At 25.3% G+C, this 23,597-nt stretch overlaps 4 protein-coding genes across 4 annotated transcripts; 2 read left to right on the top strand and 2 right to left on the bottom strand.

The window, feature by feature from the left end:
- Positions 1-2,827: 2,827 nt before the first annotated feature.
- LOC112604181 (transcription initiation factor IIA subunit 1) lies at positions 2,828-7,698 on the bottom strand. Its single transcript, XM_025353095.1, has 7 exons — positions 7,415-7,698; positions 5,291-5,525; positions 4,854-5,204; positions 4,651-4,776; positions 3,823-4,097; positions 3,213-3,302; positions 2,828-3,070 (listed from the first exon to the last, which is right to left on the bottom strand). The coding sequence occupies exons 1-7, from the start codon at positions 7,430-7,432 to the stop codon at positions 2,963-2,965; spliced, it is 1,203 nt and encodes a 400-aa protein (XP_025208880.1). The 5' UTR covers positions 7,433-7,698; the 3' UTR covers positions 2,828-2,962.
- A 3,063-nt stretch (positions 7,699-10,761) lies between these two features.
- Positions 10,762-12,245, top strand: LOC112604116. Its single transcript, XM_025352992.1, has 3 exons — positions 10,762-11,011; positions 11,437-12,115; positions 12,185-12,245. The coding sequence occupies exons 1-3, from the start codon at positions 10,762-10,764 to the stop codon at positions 12,228-12,230; spliced, it is 975 nt and encodes a 324-aa protein (XP_025208777.1). The 3' UTR covers positions 12,231-12,245.
- Positions 12,246-15,177: 2,932 nt separating this feature from the next.
- On the top strand, positions 15,178-18,013 carry LOC112604416 (CAAX prenyl protease 1 homolog). The gene is made up of 6 exons (XM_025353450.1): positions 15,178-15,298; positions 15,481-15,627; positions 16,573-16,773; positions 16,858-17,152; positions 17,298-17,551; positions 17,628-18,013. The coding sequence occupies exons 1-6, from the start codon at positions 15,212-15,214 to the stop codon at positions 17,991-17,993; spliced, it is 1,350 nt and encodes a 449-aa protein (XP_025209235.1). The 5' UTR covers positions 15,178-15,211; the 3' UTR covers positions 17,994-18,013.
- A 12-nt stretch (positions 18,014-18,025) lies between these two features.
- On the bottom strand, positions 18,026-22,977 carry LOC112604419 (lysosomal acid phosphatase-like). The gene is made up of 6 exons (XM_025353459.1): positions 22,870-22,977; positions 19,706-20,047; positions 18,807-18,983; positions 18,557-18,677; positions 18,282-18,490; positions 18,026-18,208 (listed from the first exon to the last, which is right to left on the bottom strand). The coding sequence occupies exons 1-6, from the start codon at positions 22,975-22,977 to the stop codon at positions 18,059-18,061; spliced, it is 1,107 nt and encodes a 368-aa protein (XP_025209244.1). The 3' UTR covers positions 18,026-18,058.
- Between the last annotated feature and the right edge of the window lie 620 nt (positions 22,978-23,597).

The raw sequence follows: 23,597 nt of genomic DNA on the forward strand, positions 1-23,597 counted from the left end.
TATTATGTAGCGCACTCTAGTAGTACCATACAGAACTGATTTCTCAGATAGATACCTACTCATCAATACAGAAAATTACTACAAATTTTAAAGTTTAATTTTAATAAAATTGTAAATTATTGTTTACTATACTCTATGCACGCATTAGTAATAGAAGAATGAGACAAAGTGCCATCAAGATTCTGGAATTGTAGTACTATTAGTCAAAGAGACATTCAAATACGAGCTTAAAACATAAAAATATTTGCATTAATAATTTAGAAAATGCACTAAATTTTATTTTGTTGATAATACCAACTTTGTAAACACTTTATAAATTTTATAAATGTAGTTAACTACATTTAAAGTTAGAAAATATTTAATAAAATAAGAATGGTTAGTGATTACCTACCTCCTACCTATCTCCCTATTTAAAAAAATTATATTGAACATTTGGATTTTGTAAATTTTGGTTGAAGAGACTGCTACCAATATAGGACAGGCGTAAGTGATTAGTAGTCGAATTATTGAAGTGTACATCAATATGAATGATTTTAATTGGAGGATTGATTTATAGTTAATAAAGGTTTAAAGTGTATGCATTCTTACATATCCTTGGGAGAGTTTTTTATCCAAATTAATTTTCCAAATCGGTTTTTCATCTAAGAACATGCCAAGATACTTAAAGGAATCATCTTTATTATTATTCCATTTTATTGCTTTCTTATTTATGAAAATGTGCAGGGAATCTCTATATCGTTCAAGAATAAAGATTTTTGCTACATTTATATTGGATTCAATTCGGTTTTCAATTTTGGAACTACATGGTCACTGAATATATTTATTGCAGAAATATAAATGATTATTGACGTACGAAACAAGTGACAAAATAATTTAACATTGAAGTATTTATATATAATAAAATAGTTTCGCTTAGAATCTAATATTATTATTCGTGATATTAAATTTAAGTATAAAAGGATGATTTTTTTATTTATTCAGAACCATATGTTATTTCAAAAATTATTATATTTTCTTTATTTTTTTTTAATAATATCATACATTTTTGAGTTCGTATTTTAAAGCAAAATATTTTTTATATTTTGATACATAAAAATTGAAATTTGGACGAGTTGTTTATGACTTATGAGTTGTAGAAAAGCAGAGTATATTGGTGATACTATTTTCATACAACTTTACTTACCTAAATTTTAAATATGTACTGATAAAGTGATGAACTAATAATATTAAGTGTTTAATATTTAAACTTAATTTTGTAACTGTGTTTATAATGATTAATTAATAAATTAAAATTCCAATTATATAAATATGTAACTTATATAATTAATTATTCAGTTACTATTTTTTATTTTATAATTCATAATTACATTATCTATTGATATTTACCAGAAGTGTGCAGACATTACCAATATGGTTTTTATAAATAATAAAAGTATACAAATTAATACTTATGTATATATTAGTATAACATGTAATTTTAATTAATTATAAAACATAAGTATATGACTATAATATTAAGAGCTGTAAAGATGTGTTTATATTCCAAAATAGTATTATTCAACAATTTAAATTTTAAAGACAACTCAACCAACAAATAATTGCATGTTACATGAAATAAAATATAAAATAATAGTGTTCTTTTATTTTGTTGTATCAGTGATGAATTATGCATAAACTACATAAAAATTAAACTATAGTACCTATTTAGTGTATCAGATAAAAAAAAAGATGATAATTTGATAGAATAATTATTAATGTTATATTAATTTTTATGCATTATAAAATAGCTATCACCCACTTACTCAAAATTCAAACTGGGGAGATTCATTTGACTTTTTTTTTAATTATTCACAAATCTATTAAGCATATTTTATTCAATAAAAAAAAAATTTAGTTAAAATTAATATTTGTTTATGTTCTTAATTAAATTAGGTTTTTTTTTATGGTTTCTTGAATTTTTTTTAAAAAATTAACAATTAAAACATTGTAAATGTAGCATCATAAAAGATTCAATTTTAAAATATTTTGATTTATAATAAATTATATTCCTATAGCAGTCTTTTATAATAATTTATATTAATAAAATAAATTTTAATAATAATTATTAATATTGATTTTTATTAAAATAGTAGAAAAAAATGTTTTCACTTTAAAAAAAAAAATAGTTATAATGTACATTTATAATTTTAATAACCATCAGGTTTATTTCACAACAGTTAATTTTTAATCTACTTAGAACTGCTGTATGACTAAAATAGACAAAATGTAGTGGCTTTTCATTGCTTTTAGCATTAGAGACCAACTATTACAGTATTTGGACTGATGGCAATACTTGACATCACGTCACTCTGCCATGCAGCTAATATAAATATATACACCCTAAATGTATTGGATTTTAAAATTATTAGTCTTCAAGGAAGTGATATTCTTTTTCTGTGTTAGTAGGTAGTGACCAGTAACCATGAAGCTAATTAATATCTAGTAATAATGATTCAAAATTTTAATGTAGAACTATACTTTTGCTGTTGTTAATATTGTTCATTCTTAATCATCTTGGAATGTTTTATTTTCATTTTCTTGATGTTTATTTAAGATACATATTTAGGTTAATATTATTTAACATTGGCCTATTTAATACCATACTTTTATAATAAACAAATAAATATAAACAAATTACCAATAAATATAAAATAAAAATATATTATATATTGTATTAGTGTTATTCAAACTAACTTGATAGGAAACTTTATTGATTGTTAAAATATAATACCTCCACATTTTCCAAAAGAATATGATATAATTGTATGTATATAAATCAAATAACTATTTGGGAATTTACTTAATAATCTAAATTAATATTATACATCAAAGAAGACTTGAGAACAATTCATTTAAAACATACAATTGATCATTACAGAGTAGTTAACATTTATTGTAACTATAACACAAAATATATCACCTCTTACCACTCAGCATCACCAGTTGCTTTTTGGAAGACATAGTCGTAACCATTTAAACTCATTATCCCATCTTTAAAATAAAGTTTCCATTTATTCCTGCTACGAGTAATCTACAGTAACAAATAAAAACATATGTTCATATAATTTGTTTTTTGAATGAAAAATATTAATTAAAACCATACAAACAAAATCACATTTTATTTGGAGTAACATTATACTTGATTAATTACATAAATTAAAAATTTAATTTACCTTATCATATTGGCAAACAATAACATTTTCAGTTTCAAATAATTCACCATTGTCAATATCACTTACATCATCACCAGAATTCAATGGCTCCTAAAAAACAAAATATATTTGTACATTTAAAATTAAAATTAAATTTTGATCATTTTACTAAAAAAAATCCAATTATTTAAAGTTAGAATTATATTTAATAAACAATATTGTTTGTACACAATTTCAATGTAGCTGTCATATATATAACTTTATAAAAATACAATAATTATGATACAAAGTTCATACCTATTATAAATAGTTATATGAACTATGTACTAAATATTTAACGTTAATCTTATTTTAACTAATATTAAATTTAAAATTAAATATTTTAATTAAGCTGTTTAAAAATAAATATGTTACAGTTATTATATAAGTATTATACTTTTGAATTCATCGAATAACTATCATAAACAAATTAATACTAAATGCATAAATAATTGCAAAAAAATATTTTATTCTTTATTTGTAAAAATTAAAAAACATATTTTACCTACCAAATATAATTCATTAAACTTGATATTTTAACAGTTTTCAGCTATTGAAATCTACTTAATTAATTTAAAGTATGTATGCTTACAGCATCAGAAGCACTATTCTGATCTTTTTCATCGTCTTCATCATCATCATCATCATCATTATCACCAATATCATCTAAATCATCATCATCATCATCATCGTCGTCATCATCTGATGTTGAAGAATCGTTAGCTCCATCTATCTGAGCAATGGTTCTTTTAACACCACCAGTCACATTCCCGCTAATAAATGCTTGATTATTTTGTTGAAGTTGTTGCTGTTGCTGAGTATTTCGAACATCTGACAAAAATTCTGGTTGTACAACATTTTGAACACCTAGTAACATCATAAAAATGTATATAATATTATGATAAAACAAAAGTTTCAGTGCCGGTCCAATGTGCGACCTACACATATATTTTCAGTCCAGTGTGCGACCCAATTCATCATAATTTATGTATAATTTATGTCATACAAGCATCTTTCATATCTGATAAAAATTTGTCAAACATAGTTTACTTGTTTGAGTGAAGGGATTTCCACTACTCCTCTTTAAATTATCTAGGTAACACTGGAGATATGCTGTTTACTCTTATTACATACTGCATTTTTAATATTTTCCACAAACATTCTATGGTTTGGATATTGGCATTTGTATCAAGATCGATAAACCATTTTAGATTATTAACGGCATTGTGTATCCTTCATTATTTAATGGTGAATAAAATCTCTATTCATCACTATGGATTATATTTCCCCATGCCATGCATAGCCAATAGCTAGATAGGAAAACACATATTGGCCGTAGATCACACATAGGCTCGGCAAAGATTATCAGTCGTAAGTCGCACATTAGACTGGTGCTAAAGTATCTAAAAAAGTAACTTACTAGAAATTGATTGAGCAGCAAGTACACTATTGACATGTTGTTGTAAAAAAGATGTAGCTAGCGGAGTAGTCATTGCCATACTATTAGTTATTACTGGACCACTAAGAATACTCTGTAGCATGTTTCCTACAAACATATAAATTAATAATAACAGTATTTAAAAGTTTTAAAAAAGAATATTTTAACCCAAACATAAAACAAACCTTGTATGGCAGAACTTGGAACTTGAATAGAAAGAATTCTAGAACCCGTTTCTTGGGAACCAGTCTGAGCTGGTAAGGTTATTTGAATTGGTACATATTTATTTGCATAATCTGCAGGTAAAACTATAGTGTTCTGTTGTGACTGTTGCTGTTGTGGCTGCTTTTGCTGTTGCTGTAGCTGTAGCTGCTGTTGTTGCTTCTGTGGTAGTTGTTGCTGCTGTGGTAATTGTTGTTGCTGTGGTAGTTGTTGCTGCTGTGGCTGAAGTGATTGCTGATGTTGCTGATGTTGCTGCTGTTGTTGCTGTTGTATTTTTTGTTGTTGAACCATTTTTAATTGATGAACAGAGTTATCTAAAAATAATAATTGATAACATAAATATACAATAACACATTTAAAAAACATATTTATTAATGATTTAAGATAAAAAAATACTTACTGACTATTGTAGGAGCATATTGACTTTTAGTTTGTTTAACAACAGTTGAAGTAACAGTTTTAGGAAGTTGAGTAATTTCTTGAGGAAGTGGTGCATCAACTGCTTTACTAGCCATTACTTTAGATTCCCATGATTGACGTAACTCCATTAAAATTTGATCATCAATACCTTCCTCCGCAAAAAATTCTCGAGAGCTATTTATTGTATCTTCAATTACAGATTGATATAATTTCAACTGAAATGAACAATAAATATTTACTAATATTATATAAATCCTATTATTTTTTTTTTTATTAAAATAAACATATTTTTAGACAAGGTATAACATAGGAAAGTCCTTATTTGGGACTAGAATGTGTGTGTGTGTATTGGTGAATAGTAGTTTTTAAAAAATGTATATAAAAATATTTAAAATAATAATTATAATTTATTATAAAAATGTATTATTCAAATCAGATGGTCACATTAAGGTGTGTACTGAACTTTAATGTAGATAAAAATAAAACTTGAAGTATGATAAAAAGGCCTAAGATGATAGCCACCACAATCTTCTCAAAAAAAAAAAAACATACTCACACAACAAAGTGGAAAAACATAATATAAGATATGATACAAGTCATTTAAGATAGATAATAATGATATTCTCAATAGGTACTAGATAGGTACCCAGATAACAGAGATTTTAAATAAAGTAAGCGTAATCTATCAAGTTCAAGTTGACATTCAGCAACTGTTAAGATTTGAAAAAAAGTGGTCCAAAACCTGTAAAATAATCTCACTCTTTATCTTAGACTGTAACCATTTTTAATTTTAAAAATATTGTTTTAAATACACAAATACCTTTTAAATTTAAAATAATTAAATAATAATAATCAATTTTACTAAAACAAATTATAATAAGCTTAGTAATAATTTGAAAAAATAAAAATACAATTTTCCATGCTGATTATAATTTAAAAATAATTGAATTAGATAATAAAAATGAGCTTAACAGATAAGATAAATGTTTAATTCAGAATCAATATTCTTAATCTTAACCATATTAGAATAAAATTGTAAATGCTTGGTGAACTGAAAAATTATAGGTATAAATATTCTAATAAAATCAGTGAAAATAGTGTAATATTTCAATTGATTATATCCATTTTATCCACTATTTAAAATACTAATATTGGCTTAAAAATTAAGACCTTATAAAAAAATAATATAATTTACTTTAAAAAATACAATATTAATAATGAATTAAAAAAAAAGAAAAGAATTGAACACAAGTATTATACAATTAAGTATAAAAATTATATATACTATGATGTTTTAAATTATCCATATAATAACAAATTGTATTACAATCTTATGTTGCCTATGTGAAATAAGTTTAAAAAAAACAAGTTTATCATTCTTTTTTTTATCTAGTAAGCACATATTTAATAATTTTCATTATTTTAAAATATACATAGGTATTTAGATTTTATAATTTAAATGCTTTAAGTACTTATTAATATTTTAATAAAATATAAGTACAAATTTAATATCTATATAGAATAATATTGAAAAAAGAATTAAGAAAGTATTCATTAAATCCCAAATACAAGTTTTTAAAATTGTGGAATAACATAATATTATGTAATAACAATAATTAAAAAACAAAAATACCTACAGATATTACAGAAATATAATACTAAAGCACAAATCAAATTTAATGACCTACAAAATTAACCTTTCAAGTGCGAGTCACAAATATTATGTATTTATGTAAGTATAACGACCAAATCATTGCCTTATGGTAATAAGTCAATTTTTTATTAGTCGTGAAGAGTGAAACTTTTTTTCTGTTTATGGCCCAGCCCAAAGCAAAAACTAAATACTTAATATAACAAACGTTCAATATAATATATAAAAGAAATTATTAAAATAATTATTATGTGACCGAAAACTAAATGTGACCCAGCGCATATGTGGCAATATCATACTACCTATAATGAAAAATATGGTTAAGGCCGGGGCAAAATTGTAGGTTGACCGACGCGCGTCATTTAACGATGACGACAATAGTAATATTGCAAATTATCGGGAACAATATGCCCAAACGAGTGTACTTAGTAAGTAAAAATAAGTACTACTTACCACGGACGATTGGGACATGTTTGAAGGGGCCAATGGAAACAACGGTATACGGTTTTATTTAAATGTTTTACGGTGTCGGGTGAGTGCGGACTGCGGCAGTGAGTACAAGGAAAACGTTATTTTCGCGTAAGAAGAACCCGATGGACGCAACAACACGATCGCGACAGCTACAGCGATTCTGAAGTGCACTAGTGCAGAATGGCAAGAAGTGCGGGGTTTCTCGTGCGAAAGAACCCAAGTTTCACCATGTGCTACGACTCCTTTTATACTGTCAGCCGATATAGGGAGGCAGCGGGTTTTAACACACCGCCGACGTCATCGACCGCTCGGGCTGACCAAACGTTACAATAATTTATTACCGTACACTGCACTACGGTATATCCACAGTATTCACAGAACAGCTGTTGCTGATGGATTTATGTAATTTTTGTGTTATAGCATAATATGCTCATACATACCTATTAATCATATTGTATTGTTCATAAATAATAACAACTTTTTATTATAACCAAGTTGATTTGAACATATTTCACCTATTCACCTCACACGTTTAGTCGAATATTATAAATAATATACATTAAATTTGTTGGCTTCAAATGTATCCATAAAAATATATAGTTCTTAAAGTTTAATTCAATGAATCACCTACGTAATCTTGCGCAAAAATATTTTTGTCAGATCACTATTTAATTCCCTCCCGGCTCTCTTAAAAATAACTGAACATTTAAAAATTAAATTAAATTAATTTAAAATAATATATTTTACTCAAATCAACAAAATAAACACAACTAATATAAATCTAAAAATAAATTATTTAAAATATTGCAAATTCGCGATGTACTCGTATTATTAAAATAAGTGCCTACTATAAAAATTATAGATTAAATTTAATCAGTATATTTAATAAATAATATGTTTTCACTTGATCACTAATCACTATACTATACACTGAGTACATAACTGGCCAATACAACTTACTTACACTTGACGCAAGGTTTATTTATACTGATTAACAGCATTAAAGATCAAAAATAAAAACGTATCTACTGGTTTAATTAAAAAAATTATAGAAGACAAAATTATAGTTATACCAACTACGTAATAAAATAATATTTATGTAAGGAAAAAACATTATGCAATTTTTTTTTTTTTTTTATTAATGAAAAACAATTTTTTTTTTTAAGGTACCTAGCCAATATTAGTGATGAAAATGTATTTAGTTTATATTTTATTCTGAGATGGATGGTCTTTTCCAAAAAGAACAAAATATCCTATTCACATTAGTGATGAATGATGATACAATAAATACACAATTTGAATATAGATACTCTAATAAGATCCTCTATTTTTGTACAATTAAATAATATATTCCTATTATCCTATTTGAATCTGGAAGATACTAATCAATAAATATATAATTAGATATTATAAATAGAATTATATTTTTTATGAAAAAAAAAACTATTATTAATATTATTTTGATGTCATTAGTGACTATATAAATAGTAATGATAAAAAATGTACCACTATGTTTATGCTTCTCAACGAATAAAGTACCTAATTAGTTAAATAGTTACCTAAACCCCACAAAAAATTGTATTTATTTTTGTACATAATATTATAAAATAAATATCCATAAAACCTGATGAAAAGTCAACAATTTTATAATTACTTTTAAGTTTGAACTTTAAAGAACTTTTTAAATTAAATTTAAATTACAATTCTATAAAAAAATAGTTGCAATAACTTCTTGTATACCAATTACCAATGTATAGATATATAGAAAATTATTATGCATTTTAAAACGTATAGATATACTTAAAACTATAGTTTAAACTTTAAAATTTAATAGCTAATTAGATATTTAACAACTACTTGGTAAAAAATGTTGATTGGTAGGTATTTAATAAAATATATTATATTATAATATATAGTAACATAATTTGTTGTAGTGTTAAATTTGAAAACTTTTGATAATTTTAAATTTAAAACAATCTAAAGTGATAGCAAAAGTATAAATTAATCATATATCATTTTTTTATCTTTTTATATTTGACGTGCTTCTCTCATTTTAAATATAGATTAAATAATACCTACCTCGTTGAAATGCATAAAATGCATTTGTATTATAATGAAAGAAGATTATTTCTTTAATCATCTATAATTTAGTTATTTTGATTTTTGATTAATCACTTAAAATAATATTTTAGTACACCAAGTTTAAAGTAAAGATGATATGATGGGCGATGGCTGTTTAAGATATTAATCTCGTGAGTTTGTCTCCTTCATATAGATATTTGAAAACTAATTCAATAAAATGTATTTTAATGTATTTTATATTATTATTATTATATTATGAATTTTTACTATACAATATTTAGTTGATTTATTACGTTTATAACGTAAACCCTCCAAAAATTCGCCGTCTCAAGAGAGGAAGACCCCACGACCGCAAAAAATGATATCACTGATATCAGCTACCACTAATTATTGCCATATTGAATACATTATGCCAGAAAATTACTAGTTAAACCTATTATTAATATTTAATATTATTATTATTATATCGCAATTGTGTAAGAAAGAAAAATTGTAAAAATAAAAAAAGTTGATTTATTGCACAATAACCTAATTTAAATTGAATGATAATATATTATAACATGATATACCTATATCAAGTTAATTAGCTAGGTATATATTTCATAGTTTATATTATTGTGCCTATTATTATTTAATTAAGCACCAAGTATTAAGTAAATATTTTACCTATTATTAATGATTATTATTGGATATAACGTACCTTGTTAGTTGTTAGGGCGGGACCATTTTCCTCCAAAAACGAGATACCGTTTTCCTCCACTGTCCATTTTCCGCCAAAAACAAAAAAGGTTGGTTTCCATTTTCCTCCACATTATTTTTGACTAAAATTATGTCTATTTTCCTCCAATATTTAGTCAGTGTTTTTATTATAAAAATAGAGTATGGCTAGATTACATTTTGCGCGTATTTGTTGATTAAATTCTTGTCGCGTTTTTATCGGCTAGGGAAAAACGCTAGTCCAAGTGTTCCACAGCACACGCGGTTTATAACAGTCGATTTTAACTTTGATTAAGCCTAATAAAGATACGTACAAACAACATATGGGTATATACGTATATATTTATATTGTGTATCATCAATACAATTGTCACTGATTATTATGATTAAACACATTGAGATAAACAGACACACGAATATACTAAATACTCGTATCAATAAGACTATATTTTTAGTAGTTTACCCGACTTTACCGTACGCCGATAGTGTCTATTACGTGTTTTATAGTTTAGCAAGTTTTAATTTTTAACATGTCTGAAAAAGCGACGTTCATTGAAAGTTCTCGAGGAAAACCTTTGATAATTCGTGATAGTTACAAGTATTTCTTAGCATATAAGTTAAAATCTGAATTATCACGTTGGCGATGTTGTTTAACGACTTGTCAAGCAGTTATATACACTGATAAAAATGAAGAAATAGTAGCCGATGAGTCACACAAAAATGTACATAATCATTTGCCATCGCCAAAAAAAGTAAATCGACAAATAGTGAATAATGCATGTAAGCGAAAAGCAATTGACGATTTATTTTCACGACCGAAAAAAAGTGATACTTAAGGAATTAGGACAAAGTTCTGCCGACTGTTCAAATTTTGATGATACCGATATTCATAAAATCAGGAAAAATATTTATGCTGCCCGTCAATCTTTGCTGCCGAACCTGCCGAAAAATGTTGAAGAGGTACATTTAACAATCAACAATATGGATATTAAAACTACTTCTGAAGAACAATTTTTACTAGTTAATGATGATAGTAAAAATGTGTTAATATTTTCTTGTTACCAAAACTTGAAATTTTTATGTGAATCTGAAAATATTTATTGCGATGGTACATTTACATACAGTGCTAAACATTTTAACCAAATGTTTACAATACATGGCTTTAAAAAACGGACATTATATACCTGTTGTGTTTTGTCTTCTAGTTAATAAATCCACTGATACATATATTAATACATTTAACCATATTATACTTAAATGCATTGAATTAAAATTGACAATAAACCCAAAATCAATCACAATTGATTTCGAGCAAGCTATTCATGATGCTGTTTCTATAGTATGGCCTGATACACTAATAGTTGGCTGTAGATTTCACCTGACACAATCATGGTTTCGGAAAATCCAAAATCTCGGTTTAGTTCAATACTATAAGGAAAAAAACTCTGAAATTGGGTCTTGGATAAGAAACACGTTTGGACTCACATTTCTAAGTCCACAAGAAGTTTCCAAATGTTTTATTGAAGATTTTATGAGTATTATACCAAACGATCAAAGAGTGAGTCAGTACGCTGATTATTTAACTGATACGTATATTTCGGAAAATTCTATATTTCCGCCAGTTATTTGGGCAGAATCGTCTTCTTCGTTATCAAGAACCACTAATGCATGCGAGTCTTTCCACTCTCATTTCAAAGAAAACTTTTATAAAGAAAAGCCTAATATATTTATGTGGCTTAATATCATAAAGCAAACTCAAACAAATATTTATTGTAAAATGAGAAGTATACATGTTCCAAAAAAATCAAAGGATTACCGAGCAAACAAGCGTCGTGGAGCAATCGACGATGCAATTATCAAATTACAAAACGGAGAAATGTCTAGGTATGTACCTAATTACAAAAAGTGAAATAATTATTCATATTATATCTAATTTTTATTTTCTTCCAACAGGTATTCATTTGTTGCTGAGATGTCTTATAATTATAAAAAAATGTAATATTATTTACTGCAGTGATTTTACTATATTTTATATCTTTTATTTTACATATTATATTATTAACTAATTTTTTATTATTATTTTATTTATTAATTGATGCATTTTTATTGACGTGAGTACTTTTTATTATATTATTTCTCTTTTTAGCCACCTGCCAAGTTCAGCGCGTACGGTGTATTATTATATTACAATTATACTTTAAAATTTAAATATTTGATTTGTTATTTTTTTTTTTTAATTTAATATTTTGATAAAGAATGACGATTTTATTATTTTATTTATTGGAGGAAAATGGAAAGTGGAGGAAAATGGTCAAAAAATTTTTTTTTCTTTTTTGGAGGAAAATGGACAGTGGAGGAAAACGGTATTTTGTTTTTGGAGGAAAATGGCTACGGCCAGTTGTTAGTGTTGATACCATTAGTAGTACGATGCCACATAGGTAAAACAAAATACACTATTACTATTAACCATCGGGCATCGACTAATGAGTAGGTATACTTAGCTATTGACTGTACTATCAAATTTTTCGGTGATTGTAAATTGCGCCCAAAATACATATAAACCCAAAATCACACATGTTAACTGCGCCCAAGTTTTTATCAAGTGTAAAAAGATTACATATAAACTACACCCGAGTAAAATTTTAAAAATCAATAGCTATATTATTTATGCAAAATTATCTTTAATGTATAATAGGTATATCTATCTATATTTAATTCATTAGTTCAATACAACCATAAAATATGAAGAATTAAAATTAAAATTATAATAAGAATTAAAAACAAATATATATGATTTTAAAAAGTGAAATAATTACAAATAATAACACATTGTTGTTAGGTACATATTCATCAGTTAAAATTTGACCACTATTATATTTATTAATTATATTTTGTAAATTTTCGCGTTTTTTTTTTTTTTTTTGTTTGTTTTAGAATGAAATAATTATTCGATAACGTGCTGGTATTTTTAGACGAAATTAAATTTCTTTGATATAATTTAAAAAAGTGCACAATTATTAAGACTTTAAAAAGTCAAAAGTTTTGTGTATTTCAAATGGGGCACAGTTTAAGTTGACGAGTGCAGTTTACATTACACCTTTTTAACATATAGATAAAATTTCAGACGAAGTTTACAAAAAAAGTCATTTAGGCGCAGTTTATATATGCCCAAAGGCCAAAATTTTAAATGCAAATTGTACTTATTACAATTTTTTTAATGCTTAAACACCTAATGGAGATATAAAATTTAGAAAATTATGTAAAAAAATATTTATTATTATACACGGGGACGGGGTACAGGTAATGTATAGAGAAATAAAATTCTTACTATTACAAAAATTGGTATATAGATCATACAATTAATTTTCTCCAAAAGCGTTAACTAGGTATATATAGCCATAGTTATTACTGATATTAGGATACCTGCAATCTACCAATAATCTATAATATGTCTCATAAATACTCTCAAGTTTCAATGTTATTTATGCTATTATAAGTACCTATATTTTTTATATAGATTCCTTTCTTAAACTTACTAAATTAGCAATAATAAATAATAATTCATGTACCTATAATTATGTAAGTATACGTGGGCGTAGTTATGTAGCCTTAATTTGTGAGTACAGTTCTCTGAAGTTCAAGTGGGTTTTTAAGCTACAGAAATGCAATTGTACATTAACGAGGTTACTAAAATAAGCTGCACTAACATAACGTTTATGACTGTTTAACTACATAATGACTTCTATAATAATTTATTATTATTTATAATAGTAACTAGTAGCACTCACTAGCACCGTAGTAGCTATAGTAGATAGGTATTTATGGTTCAACGAATCCTAAAAATTCAATTTAGTTATATGAATCTATTGGGCATCATCGTTCCATTCAGATTTCAGTTTTAATAAACCATAAATACCACAGAGCACATTAGCTGGCATACACATGAATACTTGATACACTATACTTATTAATTAGTCATTCAATAAATTTCATAGTATGTGTGACTGTGTAATTACTAAATAAGATACCTATATACGTAAGTATACCTAATTTTATATCTGCCAAATTTTTATATAATCCAATGTTGAATTTAAAAAAATAGTACATATCATGTGTATGCCTGTGTATATAATTGTATATAATCAAATTTTAAAGTACGTTTACGCTTAATTAGATTATTAATTAATCAACAATTGATTAATCAAACCATGACAGTATATATTTTTTGTTATCAGTCCTAATACCTCATAATCGAAACTAAGTCAAATTGTTATTCCATATTAGGTACTTCCAAGAATTTTTTAATTTTCAATTTAGTATAAATTATATTAAATATTAATTATTATATTAATCAAATTATAATACCCATTACAACTCAGTAAGTAGGTATTTATAATTACAGAGCCTTGAAAATAGTTATTATTATTAAGACCGTCTAGTTGATTAACACTTAACAATTTTACAATCTACTTATATCTTATAATAATATAACTATATAAATTAAGCATTAAGGATAAGGATCAAATTAAGATGTAAAATATAAATATAAAATAATATTATTATATGAAAAAATTATGTAGTAGAAAACTGGAAAGATAGATAATTTTATGTTGGCTTATTTATTAAATGGAAAATACAGTGTGGTCGAGATTGGCGAATAAAATTTTATGAATTCCGGTTCACACTGATTTGCTTATTTGTCGGCTTGTATTTTGTTGTTGTTTGTGTTTGTTATCTATAGACTTCGACTAATTATAATATATTGGTATTTGCCATTTCGTATTTCAATTTCGTACTTAAAATTTTACAATTTTACAACCAACTATTCTGTCATTCTTAGTGTGAAGTGTGAATATTATGTTATTTATTTCTTTATGAATTCTCTAATTTCACATAATTTGTTTCATATGTGGTTGAATAGTCAATAAGTATTATATTATTACATTTTAAGTTGATATAAATTTCGACCAATTTTTAATCATGATACCCGAATTTTGTGTATTTTATGGTGTTTTAACTTTTTCTTGGATAGAATTCCTATGGGAACAGTATTTAACGCTAAGACAGGTAAAATATTTGCATTTTATATGTAAAAATCCATTATTTATGTGACTATGTAGGATAAATGTATATTCATAATTATTATACTAATTTTTTGTACAATTTTGATTTTATGCAAAATCTAATGAAAAAATGAATAGTACAAATGTTTATTTAATTCTTCATTAATTGATGTTAAACATTTTTAGAGACGTGTATATAAAACTACAAATGAAATTCCCAGTAGATTAACTGATGTATTAGATGTGGAAACATTTAATAAAGCAAAATCTTATGGTATTGACAAAAATAGTTTTAGTATAGCTGAAGAATGGATTAATATGATCATTTCAACCGTAAGTAAAAAATTATAAAATAAGTTATGTTAAGTCTACCAAAAATAAATCATTTTTTTTTTTTTTTTTTTTATATCATATTTATATTTTGATGTACTTCCTACCTATTTTATACAAAAATAGACCTAACCAACAAATTAAAAAAAATATTAATCTATCTTCCATTATTATTACTTATTTAAAATACTGTCGTCATGATATCAAGAAAAATTATTGTTATTTTTATTTTTCTGTTTAATTAGTTACATAATTTAAAATAAAATCATATTTTACATGTATATATTTAAAATTACCTTCTTAATATTTGCAATATTTCTGTAATATACTTCTAGGTATTTTAATGATTATTGATAATCATTTTTAGTCTTATGATATATATAATTCATTGATAATTTAATTCAAAACTTTATGAAAAAACAGTGTCTTAATGTTGAATATGAAATGTAATATATCATATGTGAACTAAATAATATATAAAAAGAGAGCAAACTATTATTATCATTTTCCAACATTTACAAGTACTTTTTATACTAATTTTATTTTAATTTTAATAAATAAAACAAAGTTGTTTTTTATGTTAGATTATTGTTAAATTTTGTATATCTAGTAATATTTAAATAAGAAACCACACACATATTTTAGAAATTTTTCAAGCTTTAATCAACCTTTAAAAAATAGGTAAAAGAAAAATAAATGTCTAGACCAATATGTTCATGTATTACACGCATTTAATTTTTGACTTATTCACTTAAATAACTTACAATTATAAAGAAAATAAAGCAGCTTTTTATTTGTGGAGTTTAGGATTTATAGATTTTTATAAATATAATTAATAATTGAACATAATAAAATTAAAATTAATATTACACTCCATATTTTATCAAAATTATATAATTACAGTATTTTAATGAACTAAAAAATGTATGATTTATTTTAATTGTTTAGAGTTTCATCTGTTTAAATGGATTTACAATATTGTGGAATTTTAGCAAATATTGTTTGATTGAAACTCGTTATAATGATAGTGAAATCATGACCAGTTGTGTATTTCTTCTATGTATGAATACTTTGGGTACACTAATGTCTTTACCAATATCAGCATACAGCACTTTTATTATTGAGGAAAAACATGGGTTTAATAAACAAGTAAATTATCAAATTAAATACCTAATATCAATTTTGTATTTAATATTTATTTATTAATATTTTTATTTTTTAATTTTTATCTAGAATTTAAATTTCTTCATTAAAGACAAGATCAAAAATTTTTTATTGGTTCAAGTAATATCATTACCAATAACTGCAGCGGCAATAACTATTGTTAAATGGGGTGGACGTTATTTCTTTATCTGGCTGTGGGTATTTGCTGTGGTGACTTCATTATTTATCATGACAGTATATCCAGAATTTATTGCTCCATTATTCGACAAATATACACCATTACCCGATGGTATTTTGAAGACCAAAATTGAAGAGCTTGCTAAGCAAGTTAAATTTCCTCTTTACAAAATATATATTGTAGAAGGTAAATTATTTTAATTATGATATAAAATTATTTATTACCTATTAACTATATTTGTTTTAGGTAAATATTGTTAATAAATATAAATTGTATGTATTAAAAATGATAAATATTAATTTTATAATTGTGAATCTGTTTTCAATTTTAGGTTCAAAACGATCAGCCCATAGCAATGCATATTTTTATGGATTTTTCAATAACAAACGTATTGTGCTATATGATACATTATTGAAAGATAACAAAGATATTATGAACAACAAAACAGAAGAAGAAAATACTGATGTTGATAAAATCGAAGAAAAAGGAAAAGGGATGAATGATGAGGAAATTTTGGCAGTCTTAGGCCATGAACTTGGTCATTGGAAGCTAAACCATATATTATTTTATCTTATAATATCTCAGGTATTTTCATCAACAATTTATATTTTTGTTATACAAGTAGATTTTTATTTAATACTATCATGTGCTTTTGTTTCAGGTGAATTTATTCATAATGTTATTTGTTTTTGGATGGTTGTATGACCATTCTATGTTATATCGAGCATTTGGATTTTATGAGCCAACCCATCCAGTTATTATTGGTCTAGCAATTATTTTTCAGTATGTGTTTTCTCCGTATAACACTGTTATATCATTTGCTATGACTACACTGAGTAGACAATTGGAGTTTCAAGCTGATGGTTTTGCTAAAAAGCTTGGACTTGCAAAGCCACTTGAAACTGGATTAATACGTTTACACATTGATAACTTAGGATTTCCAGTTTACGATTCTCTCTTCTCAGCTTGGCATCATACTCATCCTCAACTATTGGAGAGATTGGAAGCAATCTCTAAGATAGACTGAATATTTAATGTTAAATTAAAAAGCACACACAATTCCGATATAAACTTAAGCAGTGTTTAATATTTTTAATTTTTACATTCTTCAATTAAATTACGAGGTATCATTTGCTGTGTGAGTGTACGCAAATCTTCTAGTCGACATGGCTGTGGACAACCTGGTAATTCAATTAACTTGATGTTTGATTCTTTCCATTCATAGTCTCTGTTGTATAGTAGCTATTTTTTTTAAATTTAAATAAACATTTAATAATTAATTACTATTTAACTTATACTTTCTTTTATTATTTACCTTTACAATGGTTTCATTTGAAAGTGTTGCATATAATTCCATTACAACAGCAGATCCGTAAAGTGGATATGTTATGTTTTTTACATTTAGTGTCTTAAGGAAAGGAACTATAGTCGAATCATGACCGACATGCAAATATATTTTTTTTGCATCTGGTGATTTATTTATTGATGCTTCCATTCGTGTTAACACATCATTTAACATCTCACCTAATAAATAATTTTTTATTTTAAGTTTTTACTTCTGAAGATATTATAATAAGTAAAAATAATAACCTGAAAATAAAAGTTTCATTTGGTCTGTTTCGGCTAGTATATTCATACAAAATAATATATACTCTTCAATATCAGTATATCGTTCCAATGCCCAATTAGGAATTGGATAGTTTGCCGTATACTAAAAGAAATAAATATAAAATTAAATAATCATTATGAGATGTGTAAGTTATAATAATAATAATGTGTATAATAATTAGTAATAAAAAAAATAAATAATTTTTGATGTTAATTTATTTTAGCTTCTTACTTGTGTCATAATGACGTCTGCTATTTTTAATACATCATAAATTGTGTTTAATGGATTTGATGTATAGTTTTTCATACAGTTGATTAATTCTTTTATCTTTTCAGTTTTAATAGCTTTTTCAGAAATTTCATGTAATTCCATAGCATACTTTGGACATATTCTTGGATCTCCTGTAAACTAAAACGTTTTATTAATTTTAATAGCAGACATTTTAGTTTATATCTAAATAAAATTTGAATATTTTTAAACGATTCTTTTTATCCTAGATTGATCACTATTTATATGCCTTTATACATTTATTATATCCCTCGAATTCTAAAATATAGGTTTTTAAATTATTAGATTGTAACCTATAGGTAGTAATGAATTAATTTTATGAGGTGTTGTTAGGATATAACAATTATTTTTTCCCTGAATTTAAATTCTTTGTACATCGTTTTGTAATTATTAAATTTTAGGTTTAGATTAGTATTACCCAGAGAGTATCACAAAGAAATGGTTTTTATTACTCTCCAAAAATATATTGTGTATTTGTATATTAGTATTGTCATTTATTACAATAATATGTTAAGAATAAAAGAAAATGGAATTGTGTTAAGAAAATTATAAATTAATATAAAAAACCATAATATTAAATTTGTAATTTATTTATGAATAATTTAAAGTAAGTGCTTACCAAAGTATGTGGTCAAAAAGTGCTGTATAGTTTTTAGGCGAAAAGTAAAAGATTGTTTTTTAGGGCAATGGGGTCTATATAGGTGTACTATTATACTACATTATGAATTTGTATACACTATAGTATCATATTATCATCCCGTCTAAAGGTATTTGTACCTATGGATATATAATACATAGGTATAACGTAAATATTTAATTATACTTTTATCTTCATTTCTTACATACTGATGGTCTTTCGACAAACTCGTCTTGATCGGTATGGGCTGCCATTTTAGGTCCTTATTCCATGTCTGCTCGTCGTTGGGCGGGTACATACCGGCAAGTAGGTAACCGGCGGTCTGGTAACACCTGTCGACCTTTGTAGAGGACACGTCGATCTCAGAAGGCGTATACCGCTGCAGGGGATGTAAAAAGTTCAAGTACCGTTCACGCAGAGCTTGACCTGCGCGGTACGCATTCCATATACCCTGGTCGGTCAACTCGCCCAAACCTCGAGGCCAGGGTATGTGGTCTGTTTGATTTTTGTATCGAGACAAAGGCGCGCGGTTTGTGTGTCTCATTAACTGTGCAAGGAAAAAAACACAATTATTTTTATTTGCCACTAGAATTTATTAAGACTGCGTGATCAGTCGTAGTCTCAATGACATAAAATAAAAGTATAAATGTAAAACTAACATACCTAAACTAAACGTTTTTATTCGATGCAGTTTAAAAAGTAGGTGCCTACCTACCTACTTAATGAAATCACAAAATAAAAATGTATTCCTACACGTCATGATCACTTAACAACATTTAGGATTTGGAGAAATTTCTTATTATAACTTGGAAGATGAAGCCGAAGAATTTTTACTTAAATGTCAAATTTGAAAACTAAAAAATTAAACGATAAAATGTTTTTTTGTACGCTAGATAGCTAGAAATCAATTTTCCTTGCAGAACAATGTGTTCATTAAGTCCCTATTAAGTATTTATTACCTCAGAATAATTTAACCTATAGGCACAATAAAATTGCCTTTTAAATAAAGCATTAAGCAAGTAAGTATTTGTACTAAGTACAATAAGTACATACTTTCTTTATATAGATAAATTATAATTCAAATACGACATTTTATACTTGAGAGGTATTTTATTTATCAAATACCACCCTAGGTATCTATTTATATTTTGAGGATTTCTTTTTTCAAAATTTTAGTAAGTTATCAAATAATATTTTATAACACGTGATCACCAGTTTTTATAACAGTAGAATTTTTTTTAACTATTTATTTCCAGAAGCCAAAAAATAAATTGTTTTCAATTTATTAGGTTTGGCTTATCAATTATAATAAAGTACCTATAGAATCAATTTTACACTATGGTAGTATTTATTATCAATAGTGAATTATAAATTAAAAAGTTTTAATTCATTTATGTTACCTATTTCATTGTAGTTGCCTATATTTATAAGTAGGTACTTATTAGTTCCTATTGTTAGCATAAATAATAATTAATAAAGAAATAGAAATACCCTTTCTATAAACGAGTCACACAACGTAGTGTTGGTATTCTTTAGTTTTAAAAAAAAAATTACGCTAATCTCTATAATTATAATGCAAATCTATTTGAATATTTTTGTTTCTATCCTAAATGGTTACATTGAGTAGGTATGTATCTATAAGCCTAATGCCTATATAATATTATATCTACTCTGTAAGTATAATTATGTACCTATTTATACTCCAGTATTCTGTATTTCTAATAAAGTTATTTGAGTTTAGAAATAAATGATGTTTTAGGTACCTATATCATATTCATATTAGTCTAATAACTCTAATATATACCTATAAAATAATTAAAGTATATGAGGTGTTGTTAGTGAACAGCTCCCTCCTCAAGTTTTTTATGTATTTTATTTGTATTAATTCATTGTTTTATTTAAAAAAATTTTAAATAACGTTGAATAATAAAATAAAAAATTTATAATATTTATTGAGATTGGCAATGGACATCCAAGCGACTATTTATAATATACTTATACTTTGTTTAACACGCAGATATAGATAAAATTAAAAGTTTGTAGAAATTAAGCTACAATAACAAATGAAAACGATTGTGTCCTTTGTACACCGACGGTATAGGTACGTTAAAGGTTTAAAAATACACCGTTTACAGTGAATGTTCTATAATAATATACATAATAATAAAGCCACGGTTGCTGACTTTGTCAGTGACGGACGATAAGAATTGATTTAGCACTTATTTAACTAGATATAATAATTATCAATAAGCTTTTATAATTTGTATCTCTATTATAGAGACTCTATATAATGTGTTTCTTAGCACAGAAGACAGAAAAAATTTAACTTATTGCTTTGCCACTTACAGGGTCGACTTTAATTATTCCAGCGCTCAATGAAAGAATTATTTTAGCACTCCTCTCTCTGATCAAATTCTAATTTTGATACTTCTCTCTTGCACTTCTGATTTTGGTTTCTTGTGCCGTCGCCTGTCGCACATGTCAATCGTATCTTTAGCTCTAGTCACTTGGATGTTAGTTATTATTATTGTTATTTACTAATTATCCTTACACTAGAGATCATTTATTAAAGGTTATCTACGATACCTAGTGTAAGTGTACAGCAGTACAGGTATGCTACAACTAATGATATGGCTATGGTACTTAATAAGTGCCTATATAAATTTTTTGACTTCTTAATATTTATCGATTAATATCATAATTATCATACCTTTTGATCATTACTCAAAATTACTCATTTGTTATTTGAATTAATAGGTACATATAGGTACATGTTTTATATGATATAATTATAGTTGTTAATATGTTAAATAGTCTTAAAAATCATATCATGTTGAAGTCCTCAAGTAATTTAGGTTAGGTGTATTAGAAATAATTATTAGTAGGTAGGTACCTATTATCGTTACCTATTTATATTGTATTATATCTATTAAAGTGTACAATTTATAGTTTATATTCTATGATTAACCTATGTAATTTATTTAGTTTATATGATTTGAAATCGTTAAATGTACTTTTACTTAGCAGGGGATAGCCGATAGGGTGTTAATAAATAAATATTAACAATAAATATTAGATTGACCCCTCCTAAATCATATCATTATACAATCAATACCTATATGAAAAATGGCATTACATCTATTTGGGTGCATATATATATATATGTATACTTAAAAGTTAAATCTGCAATAGATAATATAATAAGTACTTACTATTGTTACCCAAATTTTTTTATGCATGTAATAGAAACATGCTAAGTACAGTTCTGTAACCTTAATTATAAACCTTATAACATAGAAACCTAAGTAGAATGTAGATTGTAGATATATGTGTAATGTGTATATTTAGGTATAAAGGTAGGTTACTTACTATGAAAACAAATTTTAACTGTAAATTATCTTGATTTATAGAATTAGAAATACATTCATTTGCAACAATTATTAATAAAAATATGTACTTTAAACTAAAATACACCATTTTGTATTTAATATTAGTATTACTTTGTTAGTATTTTAAAATAAATAATAAGAATCTCCGATAAGCTAAACAATATTGTACTCACGACACGAGATATATAGTTAGTGTGGTTAATATTATGTTTGTTTGCTGTACCTAAATAAATGTTTTTAACTCACACCTTTAGACTCTATTAATCTAATATTAATTAATCCATCATGCATACAGAGTGATACTTTTAACATACTACATATTATGTTATCTCAGTTAAGTTGTGAACATTTAAATATTTTATATCAATACAATTTTTTTTTTTAATTTAAATTTGAAATAGGTAAAAATTTTTGATTTATATTTTTTTCAACCACATTGGTTTAAGGTACCTATCATATTTTTAGAATTTATAGGTGTTATTTAAAAAATTAAAGTTTAAATGATAACTCATATAATTTTTAATTTTTGTAGGTATGTTTCGAAAATGAACAGCACTGAAAATGTCGATGTTTATTAATCAAATAATTATCATTTGTTATTTAGGTAAGTACTTCTAATTTTTATGCACTCTTAAAAAAATAAATAAAATATTAGAGTAAGATAAAAGTTTCTCATTAAATATTATCGAGGATTATTATAATGAATAT

Source organism: Melanaphis sacchari, unplaced genomic scaffold (genome assembly GCF_002803265.2).
Source record: "Melanaphis sacchari strain LSU unplaced genomic scaffold, SCAv2.0 Contig11_pilon_pilon, whole genome shotgun sequence".
NCBI lineage: Eukaryota > Metazoa > Arthropoda > Insecta > Hemiptera > Aphididae > Melanaphis > Melanaphis sacchari.

Coding starts and splice junctions, on each gene's coding strand:
- LOC112604116 (XM_025352992.1), top strand. CDS start 10,762: ATGTCTGAAAAAGCGACGTTCATTGAAAGTTCTCGAGGAAAACCTTTG. Junction 11,012..11,436: donor ACAAATAGTGAATAATGCAT/GTAAGCGAAAAG, acceptor TTTGTCTTCTAG/TTAATAAATCCACTGATACA. Junction 12,116..12,184: donor CAAAACGGAGAAATGTCTAG/GTATGTACCTAA, acceptor TTCTTCCAACAG/GTATTCATTTGTTGCTGAGA.
- LOC112604419 (XM_025353459.1), bottom strand. CDS start 22,977: ATGGTGTATTTTAGTTTAAAGTACATATTTTTATTAATAATTGTTGCA. Junction 20,048..22,869: donor AGTTAAAATTTGTTTTCATA/GTAAGTAACCTA, acceptor TTCCTTGCACAG/TTAATGAGACACACAAACCG. Junction 18,984..19,705: donor TGTCGAAAGACCATCAGTAT/GTAAGAAATGAA, acceptor AAAACGTTTTAG/TTTACAGGAGATCCAAGAAT.
- LOC112604416 (XM_025353450.1), top strand. CDS start 15,212: ATGATACCCGAATTTTGTGTATTTTATGGTGTTTTAACTTTTTCTTGG. Junction 15,299..15,480: donor AGTATTTAACGCTAAGACAG/GTAAAATATTTG, acceptor AAACATTTTTAG/AGACGTGTATATAAAACTAC. Junction 17,153..17,297: donor CAAAATATATATTGTAGAAG/GTAAATTATTTT, acceptor TTTCAATTTTAG/GTTCAAAACGATCAGCCCAT.
- LOC112604181 (XM_025353095.1), bottom strand. Junction 5,205..5,290: donor ATATGCTCCTACAATAGTCA/GTAAGTATTTTT, acceptor TATTATTTTTAG/ATAACTCTGTTCATCAATTA. Junction 4,777..4,853: donor TCCAAGTTCTGCCATACAAG/GTTTGTTTTATG, acceptor ATATGTTTGTAG/GAAACATGCTACAGAGTATT.